Source organism: Stylophora pistillata, chromosome 4 (assembly GCF_964205215.1).
Source record: "Stylophora pistillata chromosome 4, jaStyPist1.2, whole genome shotgun sequence".
Lineage (NCBI taxonomy): Eukaryota > Metazoa > Cnidaria > Anthozoa > Scleractinia > Pocilloporidae > Stylophora > Stylophora pistillata.
The window spans coordinates 8,901,143-8,915,711 of NC_142522.1; the positions used below are offsets into that span (position 1 = coordinate 8,901,143).

A 14,569-nucleotide genomic window follows, 5' to 3' on the forward strand; every position below is an offset into this window, starting at 1 on the left:
ATCAATTATAGGCACATGTGGACACCAAAATTAACCCCCACTGTTACATGAAACCTGCAATTTGGGTGGACATAAAATAGTAGCTTCTCTTTGAAGCGATAAAAGTTCAAGACTACATTCTTTCATCCCAAAGTATTTATTTTTCAATAATTAAAGATCTTTTCCTTTTCTTCAGGGCCAGATTTGCGATGCTGGTGGTTACTTACTTTGTTAATTTGGGGATTAGCCGAACTGTTGTACAACTGTTTGACTAGATCTGTTTCAGCGGACATCTTGTCTCAGGACCATAACACTTGTTTGAGTTCCGTTAGTGACGACTTAAACCAGGTTTCACCTTATTTTTTTCAGTCTCAACTTTACTATAAACAAAGGCTCATTTCATACAATTGGAAACTTATTTTCAGTTTCATTAAAAATATCGCCCTCCCTTTTTTTCCACCCAAATTTCCTCGAAAGATAAAGAAGAGCATTACTAAGTTAGTGGTAAGGAACTGATTTAGTCCCTCTAGACTACACCGTTATTCAATTCATGCAACATAGCAGTTTTCACTACCTTTTGTTGAATAAATAATATGAGGCAGAAGAGGTTTCTTTTTTCCCCGAGGTTGCATTTTTCCAGCGCCCCTGTTGAACTTAGTTTCTTTAGAACTCGAATTTACGGAAGGAAGGGATGGAATGGACTGAACAGCAGGGCTTGATGTCTGTTGCGCCACAAATCCACGGTTGTCACCTTTTTCCTGTCGCATAAATTCGCTTTTCCATCTCGTTACGGGCTGAACGTACACAGGAACTGGGCCGGCCAGGGGTTGCTGTCCATATAGAAAGTCCCGTTTCAACTGGGATTGTTTAGTTGCGGCTTTTGAAGCTTGCCCTGAGATATGGATTTCTCTGGGACTTTCTTGTTTAGCTGTTATTCCTGAGAGAAGAGCAAATCTTTCAAGTTCATATGACATATTCTAAATGAAAAACTAAATGAACAAGTTGAAAATATGTAAAAGATAACAATCCTGTGTTTCCACCCATGATTACTGTAGTTCTCGTTAAAAATTTTCTCTTTTATTTCGGCGTGGACAAGATGCAATTTTTAGGACAGCTTCTGGTGGATATGTCTAACCGGGCATGGCCACGGGTGAACCACTAGCTAGGTAAAACAGCGTCTCAGTGCAGTGAAGCTATAATAGTCTTGAAGGTAGCTAAACAATAGGTAAAACAGTGTCTCACTGCAGTGAAGCTATAATAGCTTCAAGGTAGCCAAACAATAGGTAAAATAGTGTCTCACTGCAGTGAAGCTATAATAGCTTCAAGGTAGCCAAACAATCGGTAAAATAGTGTCTCACTGCAGTGAAGCTATAATAGCTTCAAGGTAGCCAAACAATAGGTAAAATAGTGTCTCACTGCAGTGAAGCTATAATAGCTTCAAGGTAGCTAAACAATCGGTAAAACAGTGTCTCAGTGCAGTGAAGCTATAATAGTCTTGAAGGTAGCTAAACAATAGGTAAAACAGTGTCTCAGTGCAGTGAAGCTATAATAGTCTTGAAGGTAGCTAAACAATAGGTAAAACAGCGTCTCAGTGCAGTGAAGCTATAATAGTCTTGAAGGTAGCCAAACAATAGGTAAAATAGTGTCTCACTGCAGTGAAGCTATAATAGCTTCAAGGTAGCTAAACAATCGGTAAAACAGTGTCTCACTGCAGTGAAGCTATAATAGCTTCAAGGTAGCCAAACAATAGGTAAAATAGTGTCTCACTGCAGTGAAGCTATAATAGCTTCAAGGTAGCCAAACAATAGGTAAAATAGTGTCTCACTGCAGTGAAGCTATAATAGCTTCAAGGTAGCCAAACAATAGGTAAAATAGTGTCTCACTGCAGTGAAGCTATAATAGCTTCAAGGTAGCTAAACAATCGGTAAAACATTGTCTCACTGCAGTGAAGCTATAATAGCTTCAAGGTAGCCAAACAATAGGTAAAATAGTGTCTCACTGCAGTGAAGCTATAATAGCTTCAAGGTAGCTAAACAATCGGTAAAACAGTGTCTCACTGCAGTGAAGCTATAATAGCTTCAAGGTAGCCAAACAATAGGTAAAATAGTGTCTCACTGCAGTGAAGCTATAATAGCTTCAAGGTAGCCAAACAATAGGTAAAATAGTGTCTCACTGCAGTGAAGCTATAATAGCTTCAAGGTAGCCAAACAATAGGTAAAATAGTGTCTCACTGCAGTGAAGCTATAATAGCTTCAAGGTAGCCAAACAATAGGTAAAATAGTGTCTCACTGCAGTGAAGCTATAATAGCTTCAAGGTAGCTAAACAATCGGTAAAACAGTGTCTCAGTGCAGTGAAGCTATAATAGTCTTGAAGGTAGCTAAACAATAGGTAAAACAGTGTCTCAGTGCAGTGAAGCTATAATAGTCTTGAAGGTAGCTAAACAATAGGTAAAACAGCGTCTCAGTGCAGTGAAGCTATAATAGTCTTGAAGGTAGCCAAACAATAGGTAAAATAGTGTCTCACTGCAGTGAAGCTATAATAGCTTCAAGGTAGCTAAACAATCGGTAAAACAGTGTCTCACTGCAGTGAAGCTATAATAGCTTCAAGGTAGCCAAACAATAGGTAAAATAGTGTCTCACTGCAGTGAAGCTATAATAGCTTCAAGGTAGCCAAACAATAGGTAAAATAGTGTCTCACTGCAGTGAAGCTATAATAGCTTCAAGGTAGCCAAACAATAGGTAAAATAGTGTCTCACTGCAGTGAAGCTATAATAGCTTCAAGGTAGCCAAACAATAGGTAAAATAGTGTCTCACTGCAGTGAAGCTATAATAGCTTCAAGGTAGCTAAACAATCGGTAAAACAGTGTCTCAGTGCAGTGAAGCTATAATAGTCTTGAAGGTAGCTAAACAATAGGTAAAACAGTGTCTCAGTGCAGTGAAGCTATAATAGTCTTGAAGGTAGCTAAACAATAGGTAAAACAGCGTCTCAGTGCAGTGAAGCTATAATAGTCTTGAAGGTAGCCAAACAATAGGTAAAATAGTGTCTCACTGCAGTGAAGCTATAATAGCTTCAAGGTAGCTAAACAATCGGTAAAACAGTGTCTCACTGCAGTGAAGCTATAATAGCTTCAAGGTAGCTAAACAATAGGTAAAACAGTGTCTCACTGCAGTGAAGCTATAATAGCTTCAAGGTAGCTAAACAATAGGTAAAACAGTGTCTCACTGCAGTGAAGCTATAATAGTCTTGAAGGTAGCCAAACAATAGGTAAAATAGTGTCTCACTGCAGTGAAGCTATAATAGCTTCAAGGTAGCTAAACAATAGGTAAAACAGTGTCTCACTGCAGTGAAGCTATAATAGTCTTGGAGGTAGCTAAACAATAGGTAAAACAGTGTCTCACTGCAGTGAAGCTATAATAGCTTCAAGGTAGCTAAACAATAGGTAAAACAGTGTCTCACTGCAGTGAAGCTATAATAATCTTGAAGGTAGCTAAACAATAGGTAAAACAGTGTCTCAGTGCAATGAAGCTATAATAGCTTCAAGGTAGCTAAACAATAGGTAAAACAGTGTCTCACTGGAGTGAAGCTATAATAGCTTCAAGGTAGCTAAACAATCGGTAAAACAGTGTCTCAGTGCAGTGAAGCTATAATAGTCTTGAAGGTAGCTAAACAATAGGTAAAACAGTGTCTCAGTGCAGTGAAGCTGTAATAGCTTCAAGGTAGCTAAACAATAGGTAAAACAGTGTCTCAGCGCAGTGAAGCTATAATAGTATTCAAGGTAGCTAAACAATAGGTAAAACAGTGTCTCAGTGCAGTGAAGCTATAATAGTCTTGAAGGTTGCTAAACAACAGGTAAAACAGTGTCTCAGTGCAGTGAAGCTATAATAGCTTCAAGGTAGCTAAACAATAGGTAAAACAGTGTCTCAGTGCAGTGAAGCTATAATAGCTACAAGGTAGCTAAACAACAGGTAAAACAGTGTCTCACTGCAGTGAAGCTGTAATAGTCTTCAAGGTAGCTAAACAATAGGTAAAACAGTGTCTCACTGCAGTGAAGCTATAATAGTCTTGAAGGTAGCTAAACAACAGGTAAAACAGTGTCTCAGTGCAGTGAAGCTATAATAGCTTCAAGGTAGCTAAACAATAGGTAAAACAGTGTCTCACTGCAGTGAAGCTGTAATAGCTTCAAGGTAGCTAAACAACAGATAAGACAGTGTCTCAGTGCAGTGAAGCTATAATAGTCTTTAAGGTAGCTAAACAAAATAACTTTAAAAATCCTCAAGTAATACTTGAATTCTCTTTGGTCTATGAAGATCACTGTCTTAGATTCATTTTTACATCTAAAATACACAACACTTTACCTGAAATCACCAGGATGAGAATATAAAGGCATTCCATCGCTATCCATGGAAAAAGAGGGGAAAACTTTCAGGTCAAATGCGTTTTATAAAATATAGTTATTAGTGGCAAATTTTGAGATTGAAATGACAAAAAGCTGTCTGAAATTTAGTAGCATTTTAACTGCAGGGTGTACGCAGTCTGTGATAAGTTTACTAATCGTGTCTTTGAATTGTGTAAAGATCGATATAACAGCATTGAAAAGTTGGACGAAGCTGTTACCTTGCTAAACAGTAACGTTAGCTATTGTTGAACTTAAGAAAGATCCTCTGTTACTTCACATTTTGAGGAATACAGAATGAAAACGAATTTCTGAAAAAAAAATCTATTTTTCATGTTACCTTAAGTTTGGCTACTTTATTCACCTGAGTTATTTGGTTTCAAATATTCACCAAGTTATGTTTCAGGCTTTCAGAGATTACAGTCACTTGTTGAAACTGTGGACGTTTACTGTTCGTCAAAATTATCAAACAATTACTTTGCAACATTTATGAAGATTTTATCCCCTCGTTGAACTGAATAGTTTAACGGGTGGCGACAATAAATTACCAGAAACTGGTTCCTGCATGGACAATTTGTTACCAGGCTACCTTTTGTGATCTGATGGGGCTCATGGCAGTAGTATATTGCGCCTTTCTGGTGATTCCGTAGAGGTCTGAGTCCGAGTTGCCCGGCCGAGGTTAATTTATTCATATTAGGGTTAGGGTTATTTAGGGTTAGGGTTATTAGGGTTAGGGTTAAATTTTTCGTTGGTGTACGAGGGGTTATTAGGGTTTTTAAAACTTAAGCGTTTTCTCAAAACAATGGGAAGAAAAGAATCCAAGATGGCGGCGGGATTAAGTACAACATTTGCATATTGTTTATTTATTCACACAGCGCTGTATTGATTTGTAAATACGTGACATAAGCTAGAAAAGCTGTCATCGTGTCTTTGTACAATTGATGGAAAGTTGAATGTTGTTCCACGTTGGAATGATAGGCTTCAATCTCCTCAATGTATCTTGTCACTTTTCATGCGGCGTAAGTGCAGGAGGGGCTTAGGGTTGTTGAGGTTAGGGTTGTTGGGGTGAGGGTTTAGGGTCTTAGGGTTGTTGGGGAGACTAGGGTTAGATTTCACGTAGGTTCGTGCGTAGGGTTTTTTTCGCATCTTATTTTAAAAATTAACGGTACAAAAAAAGTACAATGGGAACAAAAGAATCTAAGATGGCGGAGGGATTAACTCCAACACACTGTTTTCGCATACGCATTACGCGTTTGGGTATCGCGGGTTAGACATACTAATCTAACCGACTAAGACTGAGAGCAGAAGTTGTATTTACAAGAGTCCCAAAAGGTTTTCACACGCATGTGGTACGAGTTATTCAGGACGTATGACTTTTACGTTTAAATAATGTCAGAGATGTACAATCGTAAGACACAGGGATTGATAAGCTGTCAAAGTGTTCGGGTAGGCCTTGTCGCTATAGACTCTTGGTCAGTATTATAATGTCTGACTTTTACGATTTCTCCTGTGATTGCGGTCAATGCGAATGGTGTGTACTAAAAGAAGAAGAAATAGAGAGAGAAACGTTTTGGCTGGACAATTTAAAAATGATAAGAGCAATCTAAAAACCAAAGTGGATAGACGAAATATGAGTGTTTCTTATGAATGATACATAGTATCACGCAACTACCCATACCGATTCTAGGACAATAGAGTATCCACACTTGAAAATTAGAAGGAAATGTATGAGAGATGTAGGAAGGAAACACAAATTAAAAGCGTTGAATAAATCCTGGTTTAGGGTTAAATTGCGTAGGTTATAGGATCGTGTTTTTTCATAATTTGAAAAAATAAAGGTTATCTAAGATGGTGTAAAACAATAAAAATAATGAAACCTAAGATGGTGTTTAATCCTCCCTTAGGGAAAATTGTGAACCCTACGACTAATAGGGTTAGTCGTACCGTCAACCATACCGTACATAAAAGGCATGTCCGAAAACATCTCGCGCATCTTACTACCCTTCAATAGCCGCGTCGCCCACAAACCCATCACCACACTACGTCAGTTACTAACCAACGTTAAAGATAAAGACGAACCGAGGAACAGACAGGGAACGATTTATAAGATCAATTGTTCCGACTGCCAAGCCTCCTACATCGGGGAGACTGGGAAAAACCTCACAACAAGACTGACTGAACACAGACGGGCGACGAGGAAAGGTGATGTCAGCAATCACATTGCTGAACACCATCGACTTACCAACCACAACATTGACTGGGACTCTGCGCAATGCCTAACCTACAGCACTGACTATTTTCAACGACTGACTCTGGAAAGCTGGTTTACTAACTTAGAACAGACTCCCCTAAACAGATGTCAACAACTATCCGCTCCATACAAACGACTCATTCACGACATAAACATTACAAACGACCGAAAAAGAACGACCTAACTTTACCGACAGATCGAAACAGACCAATCACGACCGACTTACGTCACTTGAGTCTTACAGCCAATAACATCACGGCAAAACCAACCGATCATTTCACACGAATTGGAATAAGAACATTCTACTGACAACAATCATTCACTTGACTCTGATGATGACTTCCGCACAGGTTGTCGAAACGTCAGTCACTACCACCGACAACAGTCCTTCTCAGGACTACACTCACCCGGACGATCAGATTACACCTTCACATGTTACCCCCGGGTTCAAACCATTTACTGCAGACAAGTGGTGTATCTCACTGAAATTCATCCCTACATAGAAGTCGAAGAGAAGATAAATACAATCAAACCGTTCCTGGATACTCCGTTTAAACACAAAATAAAAGCGGTAAAAGAGAGGCAACATAGCAAGTACCTATATACAAGCACGTTTTACACAAAACCTCGACATCTATATGTGATAAAGCGATTGGAAGAATTACAAGGAGCATAATCCAAAGACTTATTTAGCTCATATGATACTGACTTGCTTTACATGTGACGAAACATGACTAAAACGTGGAAACATTGCGACGGTCGCTACGCGACCGCATTCTGGACGCGCGCGCAGGAGCAGCAAGGAAAGAGTGTACATAGAATGACCACTGTAATATACTGTTTTAAACTGTCACATTTGTTAGCGATAATGTCTTACCGCGAGTGTATATGAGTCCCAAGAACTGAGTAAAGTTGAGGAATAAAATGACTAGAAGGAGTGAATAAATGTGAAGAAAGAGTGTAAATAGTTATGACATCTGTGAATTAATGATGGACCAATGGAAATGGGGCATAGACTGTATAAACGTGGTTTTAAGCAAGCCAAAAAAAGCATCACTAACGAAAACATGCCTAAAGTAGAGACATATGTGGCTGTCATTGCAAAGGCTATTCTAATTTCTAGCCAACCGGTTTCATATCTAGTGAGGGATCGAGTCGACGGTCTTAAGTTTAGTACAGTAAAAGGGGGTATGTTCCCTAATCAAATTTATGACTTCATTGAAGCAAACTTCCCGATATTCGTGAGAGAGAAAGAGAGAAGAGAGATTGATTGGAGACATAACGTGAGCTGTACTCTTTCGCGTATAAAGTGTTTTGATAATGGAGAATATGGAAGGACCGTGATTCGTCCAGATCATCTAGGGAAGTTTACTAAAGATAACAAGTAAGTCTGAGCGTTTAAGACAATTAACGTAGAAATATGAAATATACTAAAATGCATGATTTCCCTCTGATGTAAAGTCTTCGAAAAGAAGAGAAATCAGCGAGCAAAGAGAACTCGTTGTTATAAGCTAAAAGAGAAAATCCCAGCACCCTCCTTTACTACCAGAAATGACTGTAGACCACATGTCTGCAAAGACAGCTCCATTGAACACACTGGTAGAATCGAACACAGAGGTGTCGCAGGTAACACCCAGAGAGTTTGATGTGATAGAAGTTTCTAATAACGAACTAGCAGATGATGTACATTTCTTAACTTAGTATGGTCATAAATAAAATTCGACAAAAATCGTTTACAACATGATTTTATTTTGTCTTTGTTTCGCGTAAACATACACGCATATTACAGTGGTTACACAGTATTCATTTCCTCCTCTTTTTCATTATCATCACTTTCATCCAATAACGGTTTTTTGATCAGACGATTCAATAGGAATTTTCTCCTGTCCACGGCAGCCTCTAGTGCCTCCTCCCAATCCATATCGTCTTCATTCATCAATCGTCGAGCGGTATGCATGACTTGCCTATGTATTTTATCCTGTTCAATACGGTTATACCACTTTAGACGATGCAAGTATAACCTTCTCAACTTACGCCTAGCTAAAGGTAAGAGCGAATTGTCATTTTCGGATGTCCCCTCTTTCCTGTTCTTCTTCTTATTCAGCCAAAGTTGTTTTCATATCATCTTTCACTTCCTGTCTCAATTCTGACCACGGATTCACACTGACATTGTCATCATCATCGTCACCGTCATCCTTGTCTTCATCATCACCTTCATCATCATTGTCGTCATCATCTGTGTTCTCAGGCTCTTCATCTTCTTCTAGTGGTTCGCCAAAGACATCTAAATCCTGAGAATTATCAGCCATGGTCACACACACGCCCTATAAGTTTTCTCGATGTGTACTTGCTGGTGGTTGTTCCTAAATGATTTCTGACCAATGTGTAGGGCTGTTTTAAAGTTTCACTTTTCTAGGATACAATCGCATGCATCCTTCGTGTGTCAAAAGATGACTGAATACGCGGTGAGCATCCTTACTAGCAGGATGTAAATCCAGGGTGACATACCCATAGGGTCGCTGAGTTGCCTCAGAATACACTTGCATAATATCTTGCCATTCCATGGGAAAGGCTTGTAACAATAAATTTTTCAAACCCGATTGATCGCGTGGGTTTTTGAAAGCAACCACGTAATGAGCATTTCTTGAAATACTTTTTGCATATTTGCCAGGTGGAAATATATCTTGACAAAGATAGATAACAGTAATGTTACGATGATGAGAATGTTTGGTGAAAAGGTCTAACACTTCTTTATCGTCTCCTCCTTCTGTCATAAGATCATCCATGACCAGTAATCCACCATCGTTAGGGAACCATTGCTTTAACTGTTCTTCATTGGGTCGGTTATCGTGAAATTTTATACCATGTTGATGCATCTCACGGTATCCATCTCGCCAAGCACCGTAACAGTAGTGAATGACGGCAGGGGGTGACGCAAACAATTCATCCAAATGTTGTAGCAGTAATGATTTGGTGAAGCAAGTTTTACAGCATCCAGAAGGTCCCACGATTAATATGCTACTGGGTGATTTGAGTTTGAATCCCTCACACCACCTTTGTGATAGATCGAACGACTGAGTCGGGTCTGTAGTCACGGATGGAATGGAATGGGTATCCACAGTTGAAGGGAACCATTAATTTGGATTGACCCTTGAGTTCACGCATGAATTTTTCTCGTGACGCTCTTTGTTATCCGAACGCGTGAATGCTCTATTGCAGTAGCGGCAAAGGTGTGGCATTATCCGATCAGAAGTTTATCAAGGTAACACGACTCCCATTTCGTGTCACAGCGATACTAATGAAAAAATGTAAGGCTCTCTGCTTTTTATGTATTATTGTCTCACCACTTTCCCTAACCTATCACCGCCTTATACGCCACTAACAGCCTCTTCACCCGTGTGTAAGACATCTTTGTTCCCGCTAGATTTTGAGCATGTGTCTAACTTGGCACAGAGTTAATCGTATTTTTTCTGTAATTCAACCAATTCAGTTTTCACCCGTGTGTGGTGAGATATCTTGGCTGTCTTTTCTTTCCTGCCTTCCAGTACTTGTCGCTCACTTCGTCGCTGTTGTAGCAAGGATTGATATTGTTCTTTGTGTGCGGCAAGATTCTTTTCAATCTCTTGAATCGCTTGATCTAAGACCGTACATTCTACTTGATGGTATGTCTCATTGACACGTTTCTGAGCTTTAGGACTTTGCATCTTAGGGTAACTTTTCATTGATTTCAATCTTTTGGGGATCGTTCCATTCTCAGCATGTTTTTTATATTCCTTCAACAAATTTTCCTGATACTTTACGCGAGCATGAACAGCATGCATTTTTTGTCGATACGACTTTAGAACCGCGGAAAGATCCTGAGTACTCGCCATCGTCCACACTCTGCGTGAGCAGGTAAGAAATAAGTGTGGAAGTAGACACTTCGAGTTTTATCATATTGTATACATCCTTCTCCGTTATGTCTAACAAAGTTGAAAAGAAAGCACACTTTAGAATATTAATTATAATAATTCAAAGTGCGCGCTCATATAGAACCAACTGTTTATTTTTCTTATATACGAAACGGAACTGTCCATCTCGTTCATGTGGGATCGTATATTTTCTATTCTTTTTCCTCGTCCTCCTCATTCCTCCTCCTCATTCCTCCTCCTCTTTCCTCCTCCTCATTCCTCCTCCTCGTTCCTCCTCCTCATTCTTCCTCCTCATTCCTCCTCCTCCTCATTCCTTCCCCTCTTTCCTCCTCCTCCTCCTCTTCCCTCCTCTTTCCTCCTCCTCCTCCCCCTCTTTCCTCCTCCTCCTCATTCCTCCTCCTTCTCCTTCTCCTCCTCTTCCCTCCTCTTTCCTCCTCCTCCTCATTTCTCCTCTTTTTTCCCGCTCCTGCGCGCGCGTCCGGAATGCGGTCGCGTAGCGACCGTCGCAATGTTTCCACGTTTTAGTCATGTTTCGTCACATGTAAAGCAAGTCCATATCGTATGAGCTAAATAAGTCTTTGGATTATGCTCCTTGTAATTCTTCCAATCGCTTTGTCACATATAGATATCGACGTTTTGTGTAAAACGTGCTTGTATATAGGTACCTGCTATGTTGCCTCTCCTTTACCGCTTTTATTTTGTGTTTAAACGGAGTATCCAGGAACGGTTTGGTTGTATTTATCTTCTCTTCGACTTTTATGTAGGGATGAATTTCAGTGAGATACACCACTTGTCTGATTGGATGAAATCGAACGTTCTTCATAATCACGTTGGTCCCATGTATGATCATACCATTCCGAATCATAGCCACTCTTATACACCTATTGCTAGATTTCCATTGGTCTATCATTGATTGACACACGTCATGACTCGGTAACAATTTGGACAGACAGGTCATTGACTTTGATCCGAAAAAAAGTAAGGATGCTATGACTTGATTAAAATTTGATGGTCAGATAATCATGAGACTACCTAGGTCACAACGCCTGCTGGCATTTCGTATTTTTCCCCGGTTTGTTTGCTCTATGGTTCATTTTTCCCGAGAAATGGGAATGTTCATGAGCATGGTGCTGCGTTTTTGAATACCCGTTTCGTTCGATTTTTTTCTGATAATTTTTTTAAACGGGAGATTTAATCATTTCTTTTGGAATCATTGTCATTGAATTGCGTCGATGTATCGTTGTTATTTTCCTCACTTGCGGAATTTTGTATAGAATTTAAAACACTTTCGTCACTGCTAGTGATCACAATCACGCGTTACAGTTTATTTTTAATTAAGATTTGAACTAAAGTAAACATTTTTATTGAGAAAAAAGCTATCGCATGTTTATACCTCAAACAGACCATTGTTTATTTTCAGAGAATTTTGAATACTCATGAACTATTTTCATTTTATTGGAGTGGGATGAATTATTGACATCCCATCATAGGGTTTAGGCGGAAAGAAACCTCTTTTATTCTCGATTTTTTTTACACGATACGAATGCTAATGACATCTTGAAATCACTTTTACCATTGGAAGTATGAGTCGCCATCTTGCATTTTATTGTCTCCATTGTTTCTCGATCTCACTCTAATGTTTGACTGTTAGGGTTTTTATTTTGATTTTGATATGGGAATAAGTGGGTTAGGGAATTGGTCTTGGGGTGAGAGCTAGGGGTGTGGTGGTGTGAGTGACCGAAATAACCCAGGTTTGAATCCTGGTCACTACAATGTTTTTCCTTTTATTCTAAAATGAACGTTTTTTTGAATATTCATTTTATCTTGAAATCATTTTCCCTAAGGGAGCATAGTTAGTAGAGGAGACTGGTTAGGAAACGCGGCAAACTTCAGTCGGATAGGTTATTGTTCGATTTTATCGAGGTCACGTGACAATGACCCTGCACACATAAATCCAAAATGGCACCGCGGGCTTGTTTCGACAGTCACGTAGCGTTTAAGTATTTGGATTTTCTCCGTGATCGAGCGACATCTTACCTTCAAAATATAGCTAAAAACATTAATCAAGTCAGTGGACATAATGCCAGGTGAAAATTGTTCAGTATTTGGCTGTGAAACGTGTAGGAGAAGTAAAGGAACCTGGAAGCTACCGGCGCCGCGAAACGCAGAATACAAGAAGTGGCGAGAAGACTGGCTGAAAATAAATAAGTTACTCTATGTTAGATACTTTAACCATATAGCCTTTATACTCATTTTTGTCTATAAAATAATCATTAATGAGCAACATTTAACATGTTGCAGGTTGTAGCTACCAAATTAATCTTTTGTAATAAATTACTTATTGACAAATTGTTGCAGGCTCTTAATTCTAACTATATCTGCCTTTCTTGTTCTTTGCTGGCTCTACAAATTTCCTTTCGTAGTGTTTTTGTCTTCATTTGTTTACATTGAATTTTTTGTCTCTGTATAACATCTTTGGCCGGTGAAAAGCACCGTACAGTAACATATAAATGAATAATGCTTTTGCAATGCTGTTATCTACCACTATGTCTGAGTCCAACAGCATAATGTTATATGCTGAGACCAATTGAACATCACAAGCTGATTTGGGTTCTATCTTAGCATTGTCAATCTTCAGCTGGAGACTTCCTGAGGTCAGAATCCTAAAATTATGATCTATTCTCTTAAAAATTGTTTGAGCTTGTTTAGAATTAACCCAAAGTCCACCTCGGTTTAAAGATGAAATTAGTTTTTGACTCCCTGCAACATGCAAATCTTCTGCTTTGCCAGCTTTCAGTATTGAAGCTGTTTGTTCAGTATGTGCTGTGGGATTATATACATTGTTCACCTTGCTACAAAGCTTGTGCAGAACATATCCTCCAATATATTGTAACCCTGCCATATCTCTGTCACACAGTTTAGTAGGGATATTGGGATTTGGTGATTCATCTTTCTGTTTGCTGTAAGCTATCAAACAATCAGCCACTTTGGTACTAAGCAATGTTGCCGTATTACTTGACAACCCCACAAAAATCTTTGTTGAATTGAGGTCTATTCTTGAATAGTACTTCGAGTAGAATTGTTCTGCATTCCCAGTTTTAACCAAACGGATATACATGGATTCTACTTCTGAGAAGTCCATATTTTCTTCATCCGAGTTCGTATATCTTCGTAGCTCTTCTTTTACGCTTTGAGGGTAGATTTTTCTTTCAATTATTTTATCTCGTGCTTTCATTGATAACGCTTCGAAGTCTTCACCAGTGAATTTGGCTTCTTGAGTCGGTTGATTTCGCCGCGCTTGTTCCTCCTTATGCTTTATTGTCTTATGTCTTTTTAATCCAGCCTTAGTCTTGCATTTCTTTTGGCACAACTAGCAAACAATTCCCTCTTCGTATTGAACCTAAAAATCGAAAGACTTTCAGTAAAAAAATGTTGTTGTACTACGACCGATGCCGTTGCTAAAGGCATCAATAACTACAAAGTTTTTTGGCGAAAATAACGTTTTAAAGGCTTCTAAAAGACTTACAGAGTCAGCTGCTTCGACAAAGGGCTCTTGTATTCTTCCTCGTTTTCCAAAGTTTCCAATATGGCATCAAAATCGTCGCCGAAGAAAATTAAGTCGTTCATGTCCTTCATATTGTTTTGGTTCTGTGCAGGGTCATTGGTCACGTGACGTTCCAGCGAAGCTCAGGGGACAGACAATAGGCCGGCCCTTTGAAGTTTGCCGCGTTTCCTAACCAGTCCCCTCTACTAACTATGTAAGGGAGGATTAAACACCATCTTAAGTTTCATTATTTTTATTGTTTTACACCATCTTAGATTACCTTTATTTTTTCAAATTATGAAAAAACACGATCCTATAACCTACGCAATTTAACCCTAAACCAGGATTTATTCAACGCTTTTAATTTGTGTTTCCTTCCTACATTTCTCATACATTTCCTTCTAATTTTCAAGTGTGGATACTCTATTGTCCTAGAATCGGTATGGGTAGTTACGTGATACTATGTATCATTCATAAGAAACACTCATAT

General features: G+C 39.0%; 3 protein-coding genes across 4 annotated transcripts; all 3 read right to left on the bottom strand.

Annotated features, from left to right (window-relative positions):
• Positions 1–231: 231 nt before the first annotated feature.
• LOC148732299 (uncharacterized) lies at positions 232–4,833 on the bottom strand. The gene is made up of 3 exons (XM_088755819.1): positions 4,738–4,833; positions 4,336–4,374; positions 232–916 (listed from the first exon to the last, which is right to left on the bottom strand). Exons 2-3 carry the CDS (start codon positions 4,370–4,372, stop codon positions 528–530), a joined length of 426 nt encoding a protein of 141 aa, XP_088611945.1. The 5' UTR covers positions 4,373–4,374; positions 4,738–4,833; the 3' UTR covers positions 232–527.
• Positions 4,834–8,967: 4,134 nt separating this feature from the next.
• On the bottom strand, positions 8,968–9,740 carry LOC148732300 (uncharacterized). Its single transcript, XM_088758258.1, has one exon. It carries the CDS (start codon positions 9,498–9,500, stop codon positions 9,021–9,023), a length of 480 nt encoding a protein of 159 aa, XP_088614384.1. The 5' UTR covers positions 9,501–9,740; the 3' UTR covers positions 8,968–9,020.
• Positions 9,741–12,433: 2,693 nt separating this feature from the next.
• LOC148732301 (uncharacterized) lies at positions 12,434–14,289 on the bottom strand. Of its 2 annotated transcripts, XM_088759124.1 has the most exons (3): positions 14,062–14,289; positions 13,384–13,935; positions 12,434–12,729 (listed from the first exon to the last, which is right to left on the bottom strand). In XM_088759124.1, exons 2-3 carry the CDS (start codon positions 13,768–13,770, stop codon positions 12,682–12,684), a joined length of 435 nt encoding a protein of 144 aa, XP_088615250.1. In that variant the 5' UTR covers positions 13,771–13,935; positions 14,062–14,289; the 3' UTR covers positions 12,434–12,681. The 2 variants fall into 2 exon arrangements, with proteins under 2 accessions (XP_088615250.1, XP_088615249.1); XM_088759123.1 differs by lacking the exon at positions 12,434–12,729 and having other exon boundaries at positions 12,731–13,935.
• Between the last annotated feature and the right edge of the window lie 280 nt (positions 14,290–14,569).